The sequence below is a fragment of the Danio rerio genome, chromosome 18, assembly GCF_049306965.1.
Source record: "Danio rerio strain Tuebingen ecotype United States chromosome 18, GRCz12tu, whole genome shotgun sequence".
Classification (NCBI taxonomy): domain Eukaryota; kingdom Metazoa; phylum Chordata; class Actinopteri; order Cypriniformes; family Danionidae; genus Danio; species Danio rerio.
Genome location: NC_133193.1, coordinates 40,758,784 through 40,784,558, shown reverse-complemented (window position 1 = coordinate 40,784,558; position 25,775 = coordinate 40,758,784). Strand labels below are relative to the sequence as shown.

The 25,775-nt window shown below is 33.9% G+C and overlaps 1 protein-coding gene across 3 annotated transcripts in view; it reads left to right on the top strand.

The window, feature by feature from the left end:
* The window catches only part of luzp2 (leucine zipper protein 2), a 255,851-nt gene extending 231,768 nt beyond the window's left edge, over positions 1-24,083 (top strand). The window contains exons 10-12 of one of the 3 annotated variants that reach the window (XM_073928766.1): positions 9,276-9,380; positions 17,312-17,620; positions 22,130-24,083. In XM_073928766.1, the coding sequence (XP_073784867.1) occupies positions 9,276-9,380; positions 17,312-17,620; positions 22,130-22,147 (432 nt within the window). In that variant the 3' untranslated portion in view covers positions 22,148-24,083. 3 annotated transcript variants of the gene reach the window in all.
* The last annotated feature ends 1,692 nt before the right edge of the window (positions 24,084-25,775 follow it).

Genomic DNA, 25,775 nt, shown 5'->3' with positions numbered 1-25,775 from the left:
TACTGGCCTAGAAATCAACAACTTTTCAAGTTGCGTTGGCCAATCATACAACTACAGAAGAAGTCAAGCTTTATATAAAAAAATATATATCATTATTATTACCTCCTCAGTCATTTTTGAGTGAGACGCTAATGGTCTAATCAGATTCAATGGTTTATGCTAAGCTAAGCTAAAAGTGCTCCTGTCAAACCTGTAAATCAGATGAATAGATTCACAATTTATAACAATTAATGTATAAGTGACATCAAACTTGGATGGTAGAAAATTTCCTACTACTAAATGAAAATAAAACAGAGCTGACTCTGTTCAGCTCGAAACCTCCGCTTGGAAAATACAGTGCTCTCTAGGGCCTCTATAGTTAAATAATGACTCTAATGAAAAAAGAAATCTTGGGGTTATTTTTGACTCGGGTCTGAAATTTGACAAGCAAATAAACACAGTGGTTAGGGTCAGCTTCTTCTAATGAAAACAACTAAGAAAGTTAAAGGCCTTTCATTCTTTTAAAGACTTGCAGACTGTTATTCACACTTTTATCTCTTCTAGGCTCGATTATTGTAATGCACTGTAAGCTGGCATCAGTCAGTCATCACTCTCATGCTTACTGCATACTGAGAGATGCATACTGTTTTTTGACTGGTACAAAAAAAAAAAAAAAGAGTAATCATATTTCTCCCATCCAGGCCTCTCTTCACTAGCTCCCTGTGATACAAAGAATTGATTTTAAAGTTTTAACTTATGTATATAAAGCTGTACATGGACGTGCCCTAGCCTATATATCAGAACTTTTAAGTTTGTTTTATTCCTCAAGATCCCCTAGGTTTTTAGCCTCTGCTAATTTTGGTCCTACTTTATAGTCGCTTATACCTGTGAACTTACATGGTAACTAGATTTGTAAGTAATATGTAACTACAGTGTACAGTATGTGCACACCAGTAATATAAAGTGGGACCAAAATTTGTAACAGGACATTGGTAACAACTCTAAGGCCCCGTTTACACTAGTGCATTTTAGTTTGAAAACGCATAAGTTTTGCTACGGTTACGCCATCCGTCCACACTACGCCGGAGTTCTCGAGCGCCGAAAACAGAGCTTTTTGAAAACGCTGGAGAGGCCGTTTTCATTCTAAAACGCTGCTGCTCCGTCTCAGTGTGGATTGGGAAAGACGGAGACATCTGAAAACGGAGGCGGGGCTGCAAACGTTCGCCTATCTGATTGGGGCTTTTCCTCAATATTGAGTAGCCCACACACAGTTCAGTCTCGCATCCTCTTCTTGTAAGTTAAGACGTCGCAAGTTTGATCAAGGCTGCAGTCTCCCCCTTCTCAGTTTGATATGGAAAACATACCGAGGACACGTGTAAATCTTCAAAGGGAACAGTGTACTTTATAACTTCATTCACATCACCCTGGCTATGTTGTTTCACTTTCTCAACAATAAAATGTAAACATGATTTAAGGAACTGCCTATTTTCTTTTTAATATTAGCAACTTAACAGACAGCAGAAATGTTGAGGCGCCGTGCTGTATATATGAGCGTCATCTTCACTGTGTGGATATTTATAACAAAACGGAGCCGATAACATGCCTCCTTTCAATTTCAGTGAAAATACGAAACGCACCCTCTCTTTTGCTGAATATCAGTTTTAATAATCGATAATTATAAAAGTATGACATACAATAAGTTTATACATTGTAGGAAATAAAGGCAAGCGATCAGTCAATGTACCTGGATTAATCATTAACTTATCTTTGTGCTTAACCAAAACATGTTACCCGTGAACAAGTAACTTAATAGATTCCAATGACCAAAGTCAGAGAAATTGGCCTATGTCGTTAGATAAAGACAACAACATGAATGAAATATCACGTTTAGCAAATATAGTGAGATTAGATCCAGCGGGAGATGCTTGATGAGCAGTACGACAAGCAGAGCTCTCATCTGGGTAGAAATGCTGGAGCGCTTGCCCGAGAGTGTGTGTGTGGTCACATGATGTGCGGTTTCAGCGTTTTGGTGTGGACGGAGAGCTGTTCAGAAACGCTGGGTAAAACGAGAGTGTGGACGCGGATCATTTTCATTCTACAACGCCGTTTTAAAACTAAAACGCACTAGTGTAAACGGGGCCTAAGAAAGTACACATCGTAACAAGAATTATGTAAGTGCATTGTGTAACAACAATATACTTGCAGATGTTTTCCCACTTCCACACCTGTTTGCAGAGAACATTTGAATTTTTTTCAGTGGCACTACTGACTGGGAGAAAGGAGAAATAGTTAATGTGTCTTAGCACAGCTGATTCATGACATTAGAAAAGCATACCATATGTCAGTATACTATTAATAATGAATTGGATCAGCATTTAAATTACACAGAAGTTTGTGACCATTTTGGAAGTACACTTATTAAAAAATGTTACCTTATGTGGAAGTACACTTATTTAAAAATGTTACTTTATTTACACACAGTATTTCCACATTTGGTGGACAGTTCCTGAGGAGTTTTCATCTAAGTACACTTTTGTTAACCAGTTTCACAGAGGATTATGTTTTATTTATTACACAGTAATTTGTGACAAATTTACACTTAATATTGTGTGCACAGTTTCTGAAGAGTTACCATGTAAGTACACTGTTGATAAAGTGTTGCATAGAAGAAATTTTTACAAGTTACACAGTTATTTGTAATCAATTTACACTTTATATTGAGTGGATGATTCATGTGGAGTTACCTTGTAGGGACACTGGTATCACAAGGTGATACCTTCTAATGCAGCATTCGTTCTGCAATACAATGTTCAGAAGTACATGGTATTCAAACAGGTGTGGAAGTGGGAAAACACCTGCAAGTATATTGTTGTAACGCAATGCACGTACATAATTCTTTTTACGATGTGTACTTTCTTAGAGTTGTCACCAATGTCCTGTTACACATTTGAACTTACACATACTATTCAGTGAGTTGTTAAATGTGTGTAGTTACATCAGTATTACACAAGTAAATACTATGTACCAGTGTGTGCATACACTTTAGTTGCATACTACTTACACAACTAGTTACCATGTAAGTTCACAGGTATAAGAGACAGGTAATATAAAGTGGGACCCTATTTGTTTTCTGAAATTCTGCTTGAAAACAAAAGAGACCTTCTCACCAAAACTTTGGAACACATTACCTTTAGAAATTAGTGCTTCATCTACAACAAGTATTTTTAAAAAAATCTGTCAAAACCTACTTCTTCTCTCTGCCCTATTGGTAAAAATGAATGATGAAAAAAAAATGTTTATTTATTTTTAGTTTTAAAATTTAATTGCAGCATATATTGTCCTGTCACTCAAACTGTTCATTATTTTTGCCATGTTTGTGAAGCACTTTGGTCAACATTCATGTTTTTGTAAGGTGCTATATAAATACCTTGATAAAACTCAACTGTATAAAGGAGTTTTTTTTTTTTTTTAATGAGAAAAAAAAAAAAAATTGCAGCTATCTCAAAGCCTTCATAACCATGATCTTCACCAACCTGAAGCAAAGTTTTTCAATCTGTGTACCTGTGCAAAATAAATGTAACAAACAGTTTGAGGAAATACACACATATTCCTGCCAGGTTTGGCCATTTTAGTGCATTAAGTCGATACTTGATGATGTTGGCTTACCAAAACCATGGGTCTCTACGGAAATCATACTAATTTGCAATGGGAAAGCAATAAGTGTGTCATATTCTATTTCATTGGAGCAGAGAGTCCCTAAGCTGATTATTGTTATATCATTACTCCACCAGAGAGATGCTTCAGAGACTGTTTGGAGTTTGTTTCTGTAGTAGTTTTTATCTCATGTGTCTTCACTCAGTAAATGAGCGAGAGGATATGTGCAGAGCTTTACTGGAAGCTTCTGCCTGCTGTGCCTTATTTCTTTATTTTTGCACACATCAATTTAACTATGTTTTCTGATTCAGTATTTGCTTGCTGATACATTACTAATTATGTGAAAACATGTATAATTTTGTAATTTTATCCTTTTTAAAATAGTTTTTATATTACTAATATTATTGATGTAACGATCACACTTTACAATAAGGTTTTATTAGTTAATGTGCAGAATTTATTAAGCATAGTTCAAGAAAATTCATGTCACTTAATATTAGTTAATGCACCGTAAGTTAACATGAACTAATAATAAACAACTGCATTTTCATTACCTAACAATAACTAACATGAACAAATACTGCAATAAATGTATTGTTCATTGTTTGTTCATGTTAGTAAATTAATTATTATTAACTAATACAACCTTATTGTGAAGTGTTACCGATTTAATATGCTCATGTTCACAAATGTGTCACGGTTGTGTAGAGGAAAAAGGGGCGAGGACCCAAGAGCAGGGAAAGATAGTATTTATTTAGAAAAACTAAAATAAAATGCTAAATAAACCACCCTGAAGAGGAAAACACTAACAAAACAAATACAAAAACAAACCAAACTAGACTGGCAGGCTGGCAAGGATCTGGACTAGAACAGACACATGACAAGATGACATCCAATGACATACAATGACGAACTGGCACAGGACAGCAGACATGAGGGGATTATAAACCGTAGTAAATTAACAGACTAACAGATGAACGTAATTAACTAATAATGGGTTAACAAGGAGGGTGGGACTAGACAATAGACGGGAGAGCACATGACACAGAGACAACACAAACAATGTGCTCACAAAACAAGAACATGTAGCCAATGAGAGAACTCATTAACCAGGTGTTCACAATAGGACAAAACAGAAGCACGCGGCCGCAATGTAAACACATAGTCACGTGAATAAAAAATATAGTGTTTATCAATGTAAATATTTACTAAATATTGCAAAACATTGGTGGTTTTCTACATTTTAGAGTTCATGAGTAAATATAACAAGTGTTTACTTGTTGTTTTGAAACACAAATATTGCTTTTTGCACTTATCTGAAGTTAAAATGGTGGTCCACAACTATATATCACATTTAACACTTTTGTTTTTGTGTAATGTAGCTGTGTAAACATAAACAACATCTTTGATTGTAAAACACTCAGTGCAAAGGGAGACATTGGCTTTTACAGAGTTAGCTTAGCAAAGCCTACATCAAACAAATTTTGGAGAACTACACAAAAATACATTCGAGTTGATGTCATAGACTCTTTGGTTTACACCCCATGAAACACACAGCGAAAGGGCCCGCTCACAGAGTCGTTGTATCTTTAGTAGTAGAGAAAGGTAATATACCATCCAAACACTGCTATTTTCATGGAGTCTGTTTTGTTTCTGTATTTGGGCTCCAAAGGAACATGACACAAAGATAATCTTTCTAAATACCCAAATAGCATTTTAGTTGGTCCTAGCCTATTGCAGTACAATGTCATTACTACACTACATGGGTTTTTTTTTTCTACCCAAATCTTGGGTTGAGGCATTTGGGTAATTTTTGTGGGTTATTTTCAGAGTTTTTGGTAGTTTCATCCCAGCTCTTTGGGTCAAATCAACTCACAGCAGGGGCTGACTGGGATACCACATATTGTGTCCTAATTTGTTTAAATGCAATGAAAATAGTGTAACATAAACACAGATTCCTTGCGTTTTCAGATTATTAAAATGAGATTCATGCCTATAGCAGCCCTTAGTCAGACCTTTCTAAAATGAACAATTTATAACTACCTTTTGTACACCTGTAATCAAAGCTGCACATCCCCCATCGTACTTCAGTGATTCCGAGTCAAATCAACACAATTGCTGGGTCATCTTTCGCAGGAATTTTTGGATTAAATTAGCCTATTATTTAAGTAAAAATAACCAATGATTGAGTAGAAAACCCCAATTTATAAGGTTAAAAATAATAATTACTTGGGTTAATTTAACCCCCGATGTGTTCTGTCCCATATTTACGCAGAAGTAAGGGTTAAAAACAACCCAATTTGGGTAGTTTTTAACCCTGTGTTTTTTTTTTTTTTTTTTTTTTTTTTTTTTTTTTTTTTGAGTGTATTGCAATTTTTATAACTTGGTTAAACCTCAGAAAGTGAATAAACTTACTGACCAAAGTAGACAGTTTTTTCTGATATCTATTATAAACATGGTCTTTACTGGCATCTAGTATTTTACCATTTTTATATACAGTAGTATGGCATGTCTGTAAAACAAATAAATAAATAAATAAAATAAAATAAAAAAATAAACTGACCATTGTAATCAGTGTTGGGGGTAATGCATTACAAGTAATGCGAGTCATGTAATAATATAACTTTTTTAAGTAACGAGTAAAGTAATGCATTACATTTAAAAACTAAGTAATAATATTTGAGTTACTTTTTAAAATATGTAATGTGAGTTTTTATTTAGTTAATTTGCTTAAAAAATCAATTTCTGAATTAAATGTAGTCACATTGAATCCCGCACGCAATGAGAGAATGCAGGAGCAGACAGAAATAAAGATGGCAGAGACTTACATTTCTGTGATGGAAATGTTCTCAATATTTTGAACTTAAAAGGAAAAGAGGATTATCTGAATGGACAGTGATTTTACTTTTTAATAAGAGAAAAAGTAGAAAAGTAGAGATGGCATGCAGAGTGCTGGGTCAGGATGTTCTCAGAAGATAACATTATCCCACATTCATTTTTTATGTTTTTTTTTTTTTTTTGAAGGTAAATTAAGGTTATACAGTGCATTGTTAATTGCTCCTCTATTTAAATAAAAGGAGAAGAAGAAAAAAAAACCCCGCAAGTTCTGAAAAAGATCAAGCCTCAACAAGTTAGCAAAGTAACGCAAAAGTATTTCCAAAGTAACGTATCAAATTACTTATTTTAAAAAGTAACTAAGTATTGCTACTAGTTTTTGGGGAGTAACTAAATATTGCAATGCATCACTTTCAAAAGTAATTTTCACCAACATTGATTGTAATACTCTGGAAAGAAATAAAGGTATATTTTGCAACCCAAAGTATTTGAATGTTCGATTACTTTGTTTACTAATGCTGTACACATTTTAAGGTTGAACAAATGTATTTAAAATCACATGCAATTGTAAAGACATTGTATTGAGTTGGCTAGGACGCTATTTTGGGTGTTAAGAAAGATTATTTACTTTATTCTGTCTATTCGGTCTGTTATATACCCATTTAAAGCAACAGTTGTCCAGAAATGCTGCTGGCTCGACCTCCTTCCCTCACATACAAAAGGACAAAACATACCATTCCAAAACATCTTGTTTGCTTGTGTTCAGCTATGTCCTCTTCCTTTTTTGATGTCTGATTCAGGCTCAAACTGATACAGCTGCACTGACAATACATATAATGTTACACATAACATTTACACATGATGTTTACTGGTAATGTAAGGCCAATCAACAAATCACGATACGTTAACTGACCAATCAGAACATGTTAAGATCAGCTATTGTCATATTTTGCAAACCATAAAAAACTTGTGTAAGGTAACTTAAGAACATTCATTTTCCATTGGCTTAGTCCCTTATTTATTAGGGGTCGACACAGCAGAATGAACTGTAAATTATTCTGGCATACTTTGCCCTTACAGCTGCAACCTATTACTGGGAAACACCCATACACCCACACATTTACACATACACTGCAGCCAATTTAGGCCCCGTTTACACTAATGCGTTTTAGTTTGAAAACACATACATTTTGCTACGGTTACGGTTACGGTTACGATTTGCTATCCGTCCACACTACCCCGGAGTTTTCGAGTGCCGAAAGAGGCTGTTTTCATTCTAAAACGCTGCAGCTCCGTCTCATTGTGGATGGGGGAAAACGGACAAATCTGAAAACTGAGGCGGGGCTGCCGACATTAGCCTCTCTGATTGGGGATTTTCTTTAATATTAAGTAGCCTACACACAGTTCAGTCCTGCATCCTCTCCTTTTAAGTTCAGACTTTGCAAGTTTGATATGGCAAACAGACTCCCGAGGACATGTCGGGTAAATCTTCAAAGGGAACAGTGTACTTTATAACCTCATTCACTTCATCCTGACTACTTTGTTTCACTATATCGCAATAATAAAATGAAAACATGATATAAGGAACTGCTATTTTCATTTTGATATTAACAACTTAACAGACAGCAGAAATGTTGAGGCGTTCCGCTGCATATATGAGCGTCATTATCACTGCATGCGTTTTCATAACAAAACAGAGCCTATAACATTATTGCCTCCTCTTTATTCATTTTCACTGAAAATACGAAACATACCGTCTCTTTTGCTGAATATCAGTGTTAGTAATCAATAATGCCCATTCTTACACTATAACGTACAATAAGTTTATACATTGTATGAAATAAAGGCAAGCAATCAGTCAATTTACAGAATGTACGTGGTTCTGTTAATTATTAACTTATCTTTGTCTCAGCCAAAACACGTTACCTGAGAACTAGTAATAGATTCAAAAGACCAAACTCGGGGAATATGTCGTTAGATATAGACAACAAGATGAATTAAATATCTGTTTAACAAATATAGTGAGATTAGATCCAGCGGGAGATCCTTGATAAACACTCCGAGCACAGCTCTCATCTGGGTAGATATGCTGCAGCGCATGCCAGAGTGTGTGTGGTCACTTGATGTGCATTTTTAGTGTAGACGGAGAGCTGTTCAGAAACGCTGGGTGAAACGCTAGTGTGGATGCGGATCGTTTTCATTCTAAAAACGCTGTTTTAAAGCTAAAATGCACAAGTGTAAACGGGGCCTTAGTTTTATTTATTTACCTACAGCGCATGTCTCTGGATTGCGGGTGTAAACCAGAGCACCCAGAGGAAACCCACACAAACACAGGGAGAACATGCAAACACCACACAGAAATGCCAACTTGTCCAACCTGGACTCGAACCAGTGGCTTTTAACCACTGAGCCACTGTGCCACTCAAATTAATAATAATAATAATAACAATAGTTGTACATTATTTAACCTTTATAAGGCTTAGAATTGTCTCGTGGTGAAGCAAACACAACAGTTGCCATTTGCTTTTATATTTCTTTAAGATAAAAGCATCTGCTAAATGGACAATAATAACAGAAGTGGTCTTTGTGCTCTTCCTTTAAATCCACTCATGTACAGTAGATCACAGAGAGCGAACTGACAACCAGCTTCAAATTAACCTAAGTGGAAAATTGTCTGCACTTTATAATAACCCGTCTGGAGAATTTAACCCCAGCACTCTCTTGTTTTTTCTCTTTTTCTTTTCCTCTCTATTCCTTTGTGTCTTTCATACCGTAACGTTCTGTTTCTTTATGCTGCCTTCCTTAAGGACATCCCGAAAGTTCCCCGGATCACAACAACAAGTAAATTGCCTGTGAGCAGTGCGGTAATGAGGAGAGAGAGCACGGGGCCCAAAGACTGCCAGATGGTGAAGGTAAATCTTTAGTGCCCTTATACTCTAATGGCCACTTCCTTACCCTTTGGACTAAATGGGGTGACTTTATGTTCATTGCATCTCAGTGTATCCCTTAGCCATTTAAGATCATTTACAACTTTGCATTAAATTTCGTTCAAGAATAAGCTTTGAGGCCTCAGCAGTTTTCTTCTGATCAATGGTATATTGAACTGCTGCTGTTGGACCCAGGAGAAAATATTTCTACTCCATTTAGTTAAGAGCGAATGGGGTTTTCCCTTCTCAGCATCCAAATGGAACTAATCAGAATGATTGTATTCAAACAGTTTCCATTAACACTGCCATTGTCTTCCATTGGTGAGCTAATAGTAAAGATGGAAAGATTACACTTCATTTGATACATCATTCCTAACACATTTTCACTGGTTAAAATGGATTAATGCACTAAACTTTTATTGTTTATAAGTGACCAATATTTTATGTGTACATTGATTTTTCTGGTCTAAACTATTTTCATATTGCGTTCTGTCATCATCGTTTTATCATGAACATGTTGTTTCACTATGGAGATCTGAGAAGTCCTAACCGTTCCACCATCAGAAATTGCAAAAATATTTGTTCTGTCTGTTAAATGTATTTGAGACGTTTGCCCTATAAAACACCTGACACAATTTTACACCTGGTGCAGCGCAAGATTTATTTATTTTTTTCTAGTTTTACCCCAGCACACATATTATTTTAATGTCCAGTGCCATGTAGCTAAAATAGCAAATGCATTTGTGCCCAATGAGCTTGCTGGTATATATATATATATATATATATATATATATATATATATATATATATATATATATATATATATATATATATATATATATATATATATATATATATATATATATAATAAGATTTTTTTTTCCATTGCATCATATTGCATCTAACCACAATGTGTTGAATTGAATTGAATCTAATCAAATAAAAATTTAAATCAGAACAAAATGCATGGTCACGGGGGTGAATTCTATATCAGTAGCTGTTTCGTATGTATTGTTAATATATTTTATAGGTGGCAATGCATTGAGATATGTGTATCATATCAGCCTCTGTTCTGAGATGCACATCCATACTCCATAGAGTAGTACATACTCTGCATATTTGATCAGCAAAACTGCTTAATAATTGAAGGCCCAGTGAATGGCCACGTACACCAATATGGATGAGAAGCATATTCATCCTAAAATATACTTTCTAATAATATTCACTGGTGTAAATACAGCTGTACACTCACCACAGAATATTACCATTTTTAAAGACAGTATAGTTAAAGTCAGAATTATTAGCTCCCCATATTAGCCCCCCTGTTTATTTTTTTCCCTAATTTCTGTTTATGGAGAGAAGATTTTATTAACACATTTCTAAATCTAATAGTTTTCATTTATTTTATCTTTGCCATGATGACAGTACATACTATTTTACTAGACATTTTTCAAGACACTTCTATACAACTTAAAGTGGCATTTAAAGGCTTAACTAGGTTAATTAGGTTAGCTAGGCAGGAGTCGATAAATAGGCAAGTCATTGTATAATCATGGTTTGTTCTGTGGACTTAAAAAAATATATAAATATCTTAAAGGGGCTAATTATTTTGACCTTAAAATATTTTTAAAAATAAATAAATAAATAAATAAAAGTAAAAACTGCTTTTATTCTAGCCGTAATAAAACAAATAAGACTTTCCCCAGAAAAAATAAAAATAATATATATATATATATATATATATATATATATATATATATATATATATATATATATATATATATATATATATATATATATATATATATATATATATATATATATATATATATATATATTGTCATAATAATTTATTAATTCTGTACATGTTTATTAATTTATTAATTCTCTACCGTACATGTTGTGAGGATATAGCAATGTTTTGAGAAAAAAAAATTATATATATATATATATATATATATATATATATATATATATATATATATATATATATATATATATATATATATATATACATATATATATATATATATATATATATATATATATATATATATATATATATACCCCTCATACAAAAGGGTTTTTGAGACTCTCCATGTTCGATAATGTTTTTTATACACAATTATACTCCCAAACAGTTGTATAAACACAATATCACACTCGTAGCAGTGCGATATGGCTGTATATCGGCACTGGTGGGTGGCTGCTACTGCTACTCGTGTAATATTGCTCATATATATATATATATATATATATATATATATATATATATATATATATATATATATATATATATATGCAGGTCAATCTGTGCTTTTTAAAGTACTATTGTTTGGGGTTAGGGAAGGGAAAGGGTGGGTCAGTTGATCAGTCAGTCATTCAAACAGTCAGTCGACAGCGGCCTCTGGGGGATTTACAAGAGAACAGCATGTGCAAATGGCACTTGCAAGAGAAATTTGAGATCTGAAAAAACCATAGACAGCAGCCTCTCTGGGATTTGCGAAAACAAAACTGCAAAAAAAACGTAGCTGTTGGGATGTATTTGACGGTCTTCAGAAATGAATATAGAGGTACGTTTTCAGAATTAGCCTGAGTTGGAAAATTTTCCTTTCTTCCTTCCTTCTTTTCCTTTTCTTTTCCTTCCTAATGCAAACATCCTGGTAGGAGAGTAAATAAATAACGTAAACGTGAATCATAAAATGTTTGTGGTTGCTATTTTTGTGTTTTGACTTATTTTTTAGCATGTCATATAGATCACACATCAAATATGCTGTTTACACATGCAGCATTCATACGTTGCCATAATATTGGTAAACACTGTCAGAAATGACCTTTAAAAGCTGTACTGTTTCTTCACACACCTAGATGAGGAGAAACACTTCTGTTCAATCTAGTACCATGTTAGGAACTTTTGAATAACAGACGTACGATTACACAGAACTTGTTTTGGATCCATAAAAACACAAGACACAACTAGATCCAATACTACAATTAGTATGCAAATCAGACATCTGTCTAGAGAACGTTTACATAAAAAAACAATTAGCTTCATCAGCTTTATGACTGATCTCCAGCAGACTTACATCAATGTGTTTTTTCCTTGCATAGACTCATAATAGGAATCGTCATCCTAGTGCACACACAACAACCAGTAATTTACTGCTAATGTTGCAACTTAACATATCGAAACAGATTCACCAGTATTTCCCGGAATTAATAAAGGGACTAAGCCAACAAAAAATGAATGAATGAATGAATGAGTGAATGGGACGGCACGCTCCATTGTTTGTGCTATTCAGTAAATATGACCCCTAATGTTTGAACTCAAAGTATACTGTACATACAGTTGAAATCAGAATTAATACCCCATCCTTAACCACCCCCCACCCCCTGATTTTTTTAATTGTTATTTTTTTCAATATTTACCAAACGATGTTTAATAGAGCAATGACATTTTCACAGTATGTCTGATGATATTTTTTTCTTCTGGAGAAAGTCTTATTTGTTTTATTTCAACTAGAAAAAAAGAAGTTGTATTTTTTTTTTACCATTTTAACATTTTAAGGTCAAAATGTTTAGCCCTTTTAAGCTATTTTGTTTTGACTGTCTACAGAACAAACCATCATTATACAATTACTTGCCTAATTAAACTAATATGCCTTGTTAACCTAATTAACCTAGTTAAGCCTTTAAATGTCACTTTAAGCTGTATAGAAGTGTCTTCAAAAATATCTAGTAAAATATTATGTACTGTCATCATGGCAAAGATAAAATAAATCAGTTATAAAAAAAATAGTTATTAAACTATTATGTTTACAAATGTGTTGAAAAAATCTTCTTTCCTGTTATACAGAAATTTGGAAAAAAAATAACCAGGGGGGCTAATAATTCAGGGGGGCTAATAACATACTTGTTTATCTGAAAAAAACAATGCTGAAGTCAGATATTCTGGTTTGAAAATGTAAGTTATGTGACAAAAGGTCTGTCTTTGTTTTGGTTCATTTAACCCTCCTTCTGCCAGTTTTGCCAATTATATTTTAGCACTCCAGGTTGCTTTGGTGGAAAACAGCGTATTTAATTCATTCAGTCAGGAAAGCTCTCAAAATGTGACCTCCGTTGGACAGCAGACTCCAAAATGAGATACAGATTTACCCAAGTTCCACATGAGATGGTTATTAATTAGCACATAATATAAATATTACGAACATCAACATTGGGTAAACATGTTACATTGTAACCCCGTATCCTAACAACACGCTACATGATGAGATTTGCAGTGATAAGTTGTTGGGCTGCTTGCACCAGGCAAAACACAACAGAAATTTAAATGCAGCTTTTGAGAAATACAGAATAGTGCACTTACTGCTCTTCAACGAAATAGTAAAGTTTATAATGCATAGTAAACCTTTTTAACATTATTAATTGTACATGCTGAATCACTGACACTTTACATGTTGGCTTGCACTGAAGTTCCATTTTAAAGGGTTTATTTTATTTTCAAGATCTGAGGTAAGCTACCTCTTTCGGTAGTACGACAATGTCATGTAAAATGACATTAAATCTCACATTATTCACAATTAACGCTGAATAAAGCACATGAGTTGCACCTACGGTAAACATTGTCAGTTTACCATGTTGTTTGGCGGCAATAAATGTAAGCTGTTTCTAAAATAAAAAAAATTAATAAAAAAAGTAGGTGTACTTTAGAACAAAAACGTCTTTTAATATGGATTTTTTTTCTATCATGTGCTATTGCTTTTATTTAGAACACGGTTTAAGTCAGCCTTTAATCAGCCTTCAGGCTCAACAGTCAGACACACTGTTGTTGGTGTCATCAATCTGGCAACCTGCACTTGCATTTGATTTCACCCAGGTGTGCAATACCTAGTTCAACCACTGGGTGTCAAACTTACATAGGTCTACTGCACCTTTAACATATAGCGTATTTCAATATATATTTTATTATAATTTTTTTTAAATTAAACTAAGTTGTTAGTATTTCTCAATCCTTACAAAACTAACTTTATTCAATATGCTTATTTTCAGAAATAACAGCAAATTTGCAGCAAATACTAAAATCAACTTTTATTTATTACTTTGTACTGGGGCTATTTTTCCACATTACATGCAATGATAGTATAATAATAGTAATATTTTATAGCTATGTTTTAATCTTGTACTACAGCTACAATTATTGTATTGTAATTATAGTAAAAAAAGAAAAAAAACAGCACATTTTGTATCTTAAGTACACATCGTATACTCTCAGAAAACTAGTTTAGTAAAGTAGGCCTATCATTTTCAGTATGTTTATTGACAGTTGTATACAAAGCAGAATGAAATTGTACATTTTTTAGTTTCTTTTTTTTTACTTTTCTGTAAGGTGCATGTGTGGCATGAGCAACCGGAATGCAAGTAGTAAGAAAAAAAGATAATAAATAAGGACAAAATTTAGTTTTTTTTTTTTTTTTTTTTTTTTTTTTCTGGGCTGTACCTTGATTTCTTCAGTAATGCATCACATCTAAAAGGATTAAACATGACTTTGCAATGATTCCCATATAGCAGGGGTGTGCAAACTCGGTCCTGGAGGGCTGGTGTTCTGCTGAGTTTAGTTCCAATGTGACTCAACACACCTGCCAGGAAATTTCTAGTTAGAACTTGAGTAGCTGGTTCAGGTGTGTTTGATTAGGGGTAGAGTTAAACTCTCCAGGACAATGGCCCTCCAGGACCGAGTTTGGACACCCCTGCCATATAGAAATATGACATACAGTTGAAGTCAGAATTATTAGCCCCCCTGAATTTTTAGTGCGCTTGTTTACTTTTTCCATAATTTCTGTTTAACAGAGAGCTAATTTTTTCAACACATTTCTAAACATAATAGTTTTAATAAATCATCTCTAATAACTTATTTTTTTATCTTTGCCATGATGACTGCAAATAATATTTTAATAGATATTTTTCAGGACACTTCTAAACAGCTTAAAATGACATTAAACGGGTTAACTGGGTTAATCTGGTTACCTAGGCAGTTAAGGGTAATTAGGCAAGTTATTGCATAACAGTGGTTTGTTCTGTAGATTATCGAGAAAAAATATAGCTTAATGGGGCTAATAATTTTATCCCTAAAATTGTGTTTAAAAAATTCAAAACTGCTTTTATTCTAGCCTAAACAAAACAAATAAGACTTGCTCCAGAAGAAAAAAATATTATCAGACATACTGTGAAAATTTCCTCACTCTTAAACATCATTTGGGAAATATATATATAAAAAAAAAAAAGAAATTTGAAGGGGGCTAATAATTCTGACTTCAACTGTATGTGCAATCTACATACATGACATACAAGATTTTATTTCAAATAGGCCTATAATATATATATATATATATATATATATATATATATATATATATATATATATATATATATATATATATATATATAATAGCCATTTTCTGCAAATATTTGAAATATTGCATGAATATGTAACATATTTGACATTTTTATATGTGAAATTCAAATAGGAACTTGCACAGTATGTCATAGACTGTATCATTTTTTGTATATATGTATGCGATATATGGCTTATGCCTCTCTTTGTCAACCTAATTGAATTTCATAGCTCTTTATAAAGCAGTAATTCTAAAGGTTATTTTTGCAAATATTTGAAAAAGATAATTTTTCTATGTCCGATCTGTCAGATAATGAAAGTTAGCTAAGTAAACACATAGATTTCACATTTATATAAATGGTGAGCAACCTTACCTGATCCTCGCTCGTCATCGCAGTTGACACACGCTGTAGAATCCTCCAGTCTGGAAAGATGAACCAGGAACAATGAATCACAGATATCACTGACTGCTGACATGCACTTATCAACTGTAATGACAGGATTGTGTGTGTGAGATTGTGTGTGGGGAAAAGTGTGCGGAGACAGGAAACAAAGACAGACAGAACGAGGGAGAGAAACACTGGATTGCAGGGAGAAGATGTCAGCATCGGTGGATGACATGCCGTGAAGATTGTCTAATGAAAATGTTCCCAAAGCAGCTCTCGTCTGGTGATGGAGGTGATGAGAGCCGTGTAACAGAGCTCTGAAAGACACTCACACAGGCATTATTGCCTTCATATTATGAACGCTGCTGAATTTTGTGTCTTATTTAAGACCAAATTATTTAGCATTAATTAGTTAGTGTTTGAAGACTGGTGGTCCAAAAGTCAAATGTCACTTTTACTCTTTTTTTTTTTTTTTTTTTGAAGATGATGATTTTTACAAGTGTCTGTGTACTTTACAAGATGTGATGAGCCTGTCAGGCCTTATTCTGAGTGAACACAAGTCTAGATGTACAATATCCTTTAAGAAACAGACCCTTTTTAATTTTTATTTTTGGAAGAAACAGCACATAAGGTGAAACTATATGCCATGAGTTTTAGATATTTACCCTTTACTGCCTACCGTATTTGTTTTAATGGCTGCCACTGTCCTAAAACACTTAACCTCCCAGTTGTTAAACCTGTCAGAATATAAAAAAATGAGGGTGTATTTTTTTGTCTTTTGCAGCCTAGTACTGTTTTATTAAACGTGTTTCTTCTAAAACACCTTTCTAGTTAGTTTGGAGCTTATAGAGACAACTATATAAAACACTTCCTGAAAAATACTGCATCCCTTGAGCAACATGATTAATCTTTTTTTCTATGCAACATTGTAAAATCTCATAGCTCAGGGCTTTTGTGGAAAATGTAAACAGCAAACAATTACAGCTTATACAGCATCAATGCTCCGTTGTGGCCACTGTATTATTTTTTAAACTCTTGTATTTGAAAATAAGTCATCTATCCTTGCTCTCTGTGTTGGATTATGAGGTGATTTGGGGATTTGTGTTTTGAAATGAATGTGTTCTTTGCTGTCTCTTCAGGTGGGATCAGATTGTTCCCACAATCAGACTGAAAGCTCATCTGTGATGAAAAAGACATTTGGACACAGTCAGGTGAGTCTTCCTATGTACTTTGATGGAAGTAAAAAAGCCATATTAGCAAAAATGTTTTTCCAAAAATATATGAACATATATAGACAATGCAGTGGCACAGTAGGTAGTGCTGTCACCTCACAGCAAGAAGGTCACTGGTTCGAGCTTCGGCTGGGTCAGTTGGCATTTCTGTATGGAGTTTGCATGTTTTCCCGTGTTCGTGTGGGTTACCTTCGGGTTTTCCGGTTTCCTCCACAAGTCCAAAGACATGCAGTACAGGTGAATTGGGTAAGCTAAATTGTCCGTAGTGTATGTGTGTGAATAAGAGTGTGTGGGTGTTTCCCAGTGATGGGTTGCGGCTGGAAGGGTAGCCGCTGTGTAAAACATATGCTGGATAAGTTGGCGGTTCATTCCGCAGTTTGTTCCATAAATATTTGGACATTGAGACAATTTCTAACATTTTTGGCTCTTTACACTAATACAATCGATTTGAAATGAATGAGTGAAACCATGTGCTTTAACTGCCTGTCCTCTTTAATTTGAGGATATTTACATCCAAATCAGGTGAACGCTGTAGGAATTACAACAGTTTGCATATGTGCCTCCCACTTGTTAAGGAACCAAATGTTAATATAATAATAATATTTTAATTATTATTATAAATTATTTATATTATTATTATTATTATTATTATTATTATTATTATTATTATTATTATTTTCTGTTTTATATTATTATTATTATTATTATTATTATTATTATTATTATTATAAGGATTATTAAGTAAAAACAGGCTTAGTGATAACAAATAAATGTAAATAAATCAGGTGAACGCTGCAGGAATTACAACAGTTTGCATATGTGCCTCCCACTTGTTAAGGAACCAAAAGTTATTATAATAATAATATTTTTATTATTTTTATTAATTATTATTATTATTATTATTTTTTTTATATTATTATTATTTTATTATTATTATTATTATTAAGATTATTAAGTAAAAACAGGCTAAGTGACAACAAATAAATGTAAATAAACATTAATTTACAAACAAACAAATACAATAGTAGCCTAGAAATGTGCAAAATGTGAAATGTTTAATACAGTATTTATTTCACTGTGCATCATAATTACGTAAACCTTTTTTTCCAAATGTTGCCTATGGACTCAGTCCACCACATTTTCACAATATTTGCATAGTGCTTTTATATTTTCCTCATCTCTGCTCCGCCATGTTGCCACAGTTATATAAGTGAGCTGTCAAGACGCGGTAAGTGCCGACGTGCACAGATAACTGTTTGCTCCAGTGCTAACAAGTGTCAGCCATGAGCACTGCAGCAGCGGTGACAGCTTTTGTCAAATTATAGGTCAGTCTGACAGTGACAGGGGAAATGGAGAGGAAGGTGTAAATGTCTAATCACCTGCTCTGTTTGTGCCAGACTTCAGTGGGGATGCTCCACCATATGCATGTATTCTCTACTCTTGTCATCTCTCTTCTATAGTCGAAGACCCCAGAGCAGAACGGACAAGGCCAGGCAAGGACAGCAGAGGAAAGTGTGAAAACAGATGGGGAGCTAAAAAAGACACAATCGGACAAACACAACTGAAGGGACAGTGGAAGACTTGGCAGATTTTCTGCATGGTAAAAAAAATGATGTCAGATCTGTTTAAGCCCCTCTTCGTTCACTGAGCTTATAAGCACACACACACAGATACATATGCACACAAACACGCGCACACACACACACTGTAGCCAAACACAATCTACATACACTAAATACTCATTCTAACACTGCTAATGTAGAAAAGAAATTCCCAAAATTAAATTTTGAACTTTCTTAATAAAAAATAAAAAATCCCACTGCATAGTATGGCATGCATTATAGAGTTTTAGATATTGATTTTACAAGGTTACGATGGTACTGGTTGTTTTTAATAACTGTTACTTTTTTCACTATCTATTTTGTTTTGATTTTTTTTTCTCTCCCAGAGTGAGGACACACAACGTTCTTTGATTTGTGTTGTTTGTAATTAAAAACTTTTTCTGGCACCGCAGACCAGAATTCAGTGTTAAAGGTCACACTGGGGGTCATTTGAGTTCTGTAAATTTACACTTGAGGTCAGATTTTAACTTTTGTCAAAGCAGCTTCTGAAAATATACTGAGCCATGTACTGAATGCAAAATTGGGCTGCACGATTTTGGGGGGAAAACTGAACTGTGATTTTTTTTTCTAGCACAGACTGATATTTAACATGTATATATGTTGTATATATTTAATTTTATTATCTTCTGTTGAGCCGCACACCTCATATTGTGGCCTTGAATTAACATCTGTTCTGTGACACTAATATGTCAGTGCTTTTAATAATTCATTCCCTTGTTTTAACTAAACAGTGGGCACAATGTAATACTTTGTTGCCCCGTATTCCTAAATTGTGGCCATGTTGTAATGATTAGTTGCCTTGTTGTAGTTAAAACAATATAACTGAACATATTATTAAATTGTGTGAATGAATAAAATGAGGGAATACTTTATTACATATTTATAATCTATTCACTTATTTTTGCACTGGTCATGTGCAAACATTAAGCTTTTATTATGGTGGGAAAAGTTCAAGAGAACTTAATCTTCTCTTGTTGAGTGCAGCTGGTTTAAAGCACTTCTCTTTTCAAACTTGGAGCATGCTGTGTTGTCAAATGCAAGCCAAATTTTAAGCACATGTTGACATGCGTAATCCTGTTATAAAGAATTTACTAGGAAGGAAGCCTCTTTGAGGCACTTAAAACACTGGATCAAGATATAACTAAACACAGAACCATGTTTCATTGAATACTTTTATTCAACCTAATCACAAAGTTTGTGATTTGATATTCAAACGAAGCCATGTCACAGTTTGTGTTTTATTCCGATTAATCGTGCAGCCCTAATGGAAACTGCATCAATCCCACTTCTGCTGAAATGACAAAAAGAACTGTTTAATGCTGTTCAAGGTACGGTTTGTCTCGTGTTGTAGCAAAGATTAATTTACTCCTCCTACTCCATATTACGAGGCTCAAGTTGGCTGGCCAACTATCACTGTTGAATATTTCGGAGCTTTTGGTGCCAGAATTAAAGAGAAAAACTGGACTCACAGTGAGTCGTCTCCCTAAGAATGATGTGCCATGCACCGAGTACTTAATCTACTGCTACATCTCTCTGTTTCTCTACCTTCTTGTGTCCTTTACAATAAACCGTGATTTTCGCTAAATGTGTGAAGAATAAATGGTTATTTGTGGAGTAAAACAACTGACTCGTCAGTGTCCGTGCGTTTCCTGCATCCTGACTCTGCTGCTCCATTTAATTAACACCTCTGGTGCTTCAAGAAAGGCCCTGTTATATCGTTAAAGTGCAAGGTCAATAACCTAGATCCCACGGGATCAAGGAAAAGTCCTCATTGGTGTATCCTGTACGTGAGCAGCACATCATAATAACTTCAGAGCTCCGCTTCTTAGCCTCTTCATAGACCTTTGATTTCTTTTCCTCAGTCCTCACATCTCTCTCTGCCCACCACTTTCTTTTTATTAAGTTTTATTTTTCTATGTAAACACTAAACTGAAGAATATCGAAAAAAAAAATCAGCTAGACATTAATAATTATGGTGAACTGAGTCTTGATGAAAAGATGTTTAAAAAAAAAAGCCTTGACGTGACAGCAGTGGCTTTTGTTTGGAAAAATAACACTGATGTTATTGTTCTTTCAAGATTTTGACAATTACTCAAGGCTTTAGTCAGTTTTTTTGTAATCACACTCAAGGCTTTTGTCATTGATTTTGTATTTTTAATCACTCTTATGTTCATGTATAAAGTAAAAAAAAAAAAAAAAAAAAAAAAAAAAAAAATATATATATATATATATATATATATATATATATATATATATATATATATATATATATATGTGTGTGTGTGTGTGTGTGTTTGTGTGCTCAACTCTCCTGCAGTTGAAAAACAGTTGAGTTTTACTATTTTTAAATCCATTCAGTCAATCTTAGCTTGTCATAGATAACTAAACTGGATTAGACCATTAGCTTCTCACTCCAAATTGATCAAAATCTGTGCACAATAATTAATGCACAATGGAACTAGAGTTAAATGAGAACATTATCAAAACTCTTCAATAGATGCAGCCCTAAAGATGCAAACTGAGATTGCATCTCTTAGAGATGCAATGTTAGACACAATGCACTCAATGAAGCTATTGACATCACTGTGAGGGGTAGGGGCAAGGGTGGGTTTAGGTGAGCCCATTAAAAGGCCTTAGATGCAGCTCGGATTGCATCTGCACCAGGTCTGCATTCAGACCCCAAACTTTTTGATCATTTTTGAGTGAGATGCTAATGGTCTAATCCGACTCTCTGACCTATGCTAAGCTAAGCTAAAAGTGTTCCTGACAGATCTGCTGATGGAATTAAACACTGATAAAACTTGACTTTATGGGAGTTGAAGAAACGAACGAATAAATGAACGAACAAATGAATGCATACATAAACAAACAAACAAATACATACATGCATGCAATCATACATACACAAACAAATAAATAAATAGATCTGTCCTTATTTATTTTTTCTGCTTAGTCGCTCTATTAATCTGGGGTTGACACAGTGGAATGAACCGATAACTTATCTTGCATATGTTTTACATAGCGGATGCCCTTCCAGCTGCAACCCAACTCTGTGGAACATCCATACACACTCTTTCACACACATACACTAAAGACAATTTAGCTCACCCAATTCACCTGAATGAGTGAGTGAATTAATGAATGAATGAATGAATAAATAAAAAAATTTGAGTGTTCCTTTAAAATGAGCCAGCAGCTTTTTTTCTTAAGTTGATGGTGGCAAAAACAATCTACCAGGAGAAACATCCACCAGCATTATGATTTCAGGCTATTTGCTACTTTGCCAATTATCGTCAAAACTTGAGAAGAGGAGCTTGCCAGGTTTATGCTTGAGAGAGGGTTTCTCATCAATGTTTGAGCTGGAGAAGACGGCGTCTGAAGTGCCCTGACGGACTACACGGTCTCTCTCAGATCACTACATGGAGAAATGAGAGCGATGGTGACAAATCTGCGCGAAGAGCCAATTTACCTGTAGCTACACTGTGGCTTCCAAAAATATGATGTTGTCTTCCCTTGAAAAACTTGCCTCTACAAGATCTTATAAATAAAAATGAGCCGTGATCAAAACCTGATTTATATCAGCCTCTCAGAAAAAGCCTCGCGGAGAAGCAGAGTATGCCTGATTACATTTGCTTCCAATAGAGGCTGACTTGTTAGAGACAAACTTTTCAAAGTCAAGTGCGTCATTCAGCACAGGGAATGAGATGTTCAGTTTGAATTTGAAATCCAAGAGAGCACAACAATCTTTGGTGATTAAAAGCATTGTTCACTGCAAACGTATAATGGCACACAAACGAAACACAGTGGTGTTATGTTGATGTGGATGTCTGATCCTCATAACTTAGAAACCATTTGTTGCCTTTACCTCAATTTATGCTTATATTTCAAATAATTCTAGAAAAAAAATACTTATTCAAGCTTTACATTTTAACAGTTTTTCTTGTTTGATTTGAACTGATTAAAGTAACTAGGATGCACTTAATTTTCATCAACATTATCCCAGCAGAGTAGAAGACAGGTCTTGCAAATGTGTAAACCCTTTCTCATTGGGTTGACACATTTTCTCCACCATTTTGAAAAACGGTTAACACAGATGTTATTCAAGCAGTCCAAACTTTATTGTTTTAGCTATGTCTACCAAACAGAAAGCATCTATTCCTAACTATTAGAAACTATCAAGATTTGTATGAAATCACTGAAGCACTGGTTTAACACTTCTTCACACAAACCTTCAATTAGCAATCAGTCTGCAAACCTTATAAAAAAGGTGGCCGGTCTGTGTTGTTCTTTGCCAGCATGGATGGAACAGGTCAACAGCGAATATGTCTTCTGACAGATTTGACTGTATTTTAAAACATTAGTTTCCTCTAATATTTACAGTATTTTATTATTTTTGTCTTTTTTATAACAGTATTTCAGTTTTCAGCCACAGTAAAAAAAAAAAAAGTCATTAATTTAATATAAATTTCAACAAAGGGTCTCTTATTTTAGATCCAACTCTTTGCAAAAAGGTAACAGCCCAAACAGAATGACAAACAAACGGCATGGGCAAGGGCTACAATTCTGTATTGTGTTGTCCATGGTGTAGTGTTTGATTACAATATGCTCATATACTTGTTTGCAAGTTGTGTTATTTGAAGGTAAAATTATCTTTTGTTGCATATTTTAAATGTTTTGACATGGTAAAGCGTTTCTGAACAACTCTGCTTCCACACTACACTGCTAAAAATGTGACCACACACACACACACTCTGGCATGCGATGCAGCATATGTAGACGTTTGAGCTCCAGGTAGTCATCTGCCAAGATGAGAGCATGTCAGACTTTTCATGTCCGACTTTGTTTTTTTTTTTTATCTAATAGCCTACTTGTTCTCAGGTAACGTGTTTTGGCTGAGCATAAAGATAAGTTCATATATTAATTAATGTAACCACGTACACTGATTCTGCATTGCATTTGACTGATTGCTAGCTTTTATTTTTTATAGTGTATAAACTTATAGTACGTTAAACTTTTAAACTTTTGAAAATGATATTCAGTTTTTAAAACTGATATTCATGTCTGCAGCACCGCCTCCGTTTTCAGTTGTCTCCGTTTTCCCCCCATCCACACTGACACGGAACATCAGCGTTTTTAAAATGAAAACGACCTTAACAGCATTTTTAAAAAGCTCAGTTCTCGGAGCTCAAAAACTCTGACGTAGTGTGAACAGATGGCGTAACCATAGCAGAACTTTTCAAATTAAAACATATTCGTGGGGCCTCAGTTGATGGCTGCATCAAAGCAATCAAGAAAAAAAGAAGTAATTTGACTGTCTTATCCATACACAATGACACGCGGAGCTGTCATTCTGACGGCACTGACTTGTTTATTGATAGAAATGTAGTTTTGAGAGATGAACTAAGGATTTTGAGAAAGAGACTGGCTTTTGCAGGTAATCCATGCTGCTTCGCTATTTGTACATGCTGTTTTGAGAAATGCACTTACTGTTTTGCAAATTTAAATTCTGATCTGAGAAATGTACCAAAGTGAAAAACTTTGTCACACTTTACTTTAAGGTACAAATTTATGTCATATTAACAATGCATTAGGTATGACTTTAGTTCAATAAACAAAAAAATGTATTTGCTCCTTAATAAAGTAGTAATTAAGAAGGTAGTTTAGATATTGTGTATAATTATTAACGTAGAATAAGATCATACAGAATGTGCACTTTTAAATCAGTGGTGGGCAAACTTTTTAGACCCGAGGGCTACATCATGTTTTGCAAACCAATTGAAGGGCCCAATGTCAAATCCTTCAAAAAAACTTTAATTTATATTGACAATATTCATGGAAGAAGTAATAGCGAACAGAAACATGTCACATTAACACAAAACAGATTTTTAAAATAGTTATTATTGAGTCAAATTTACAAGTCAAATTAATTTGCACTGCTATTTATATATAATTATCAATCATCATAAAACGATAGAATAATCTCGTATAAAATATAATAATAATAATGTAATATTTTTTTTACAGTGGAGAATAGAAAATATATTGTCTGATAGAAAAAAAATCTCATATTAACACATTTAAAATAATTCTTAAAGTTTACTATTTAAATATACAATAATCAAATTTGCACTGCTTTGAGAATATACAGATAAATCAACATAAAACTTGATAAAACCACAAATCTTTGATAAAAGAACTTCTTAAAGTGGATGTATGCATGGAAAATATATTCTATGGCAAAAAATTAACACATTTAACCAGCAATTATTATATAATTTGAGTCAAATTCACAACAATCTCATTTGAGCTTGTATTAATATGCTCATATCAATCATTATAAAACTATGAGATAAAATGGAAAATGAATCTTAGTCTTTGTTATTCAAAGTCATTCTATTATTAAAAGTATGTTAATGTGAACAATGAGCCTAAAAAAAAGTTATATTAATATAAGCAGCAACACTCTCGCAAAGTACCCAGCTGATTCAGTCGTTGCCTAGCGACATAAAAAAGTGCACCACGCACCTTATTTTCTTGTCAACAAAAAGGCACTGTGGTGCACCTTACGTATTTGGAACTTAAATGCTCTGTGGTGTGAATAACCCCTTAGGTTGTGGTCTTTAAAAACAGCAATACTTCCTTGGCATATTAGACATACCGCTTTCTGTCCGATATTGGTGAAGAAGTATGTTGTTGTCCATTCTTCAAAACTTCAAAACACACGACTTTCAAAGTTAAATTTTCAGTCT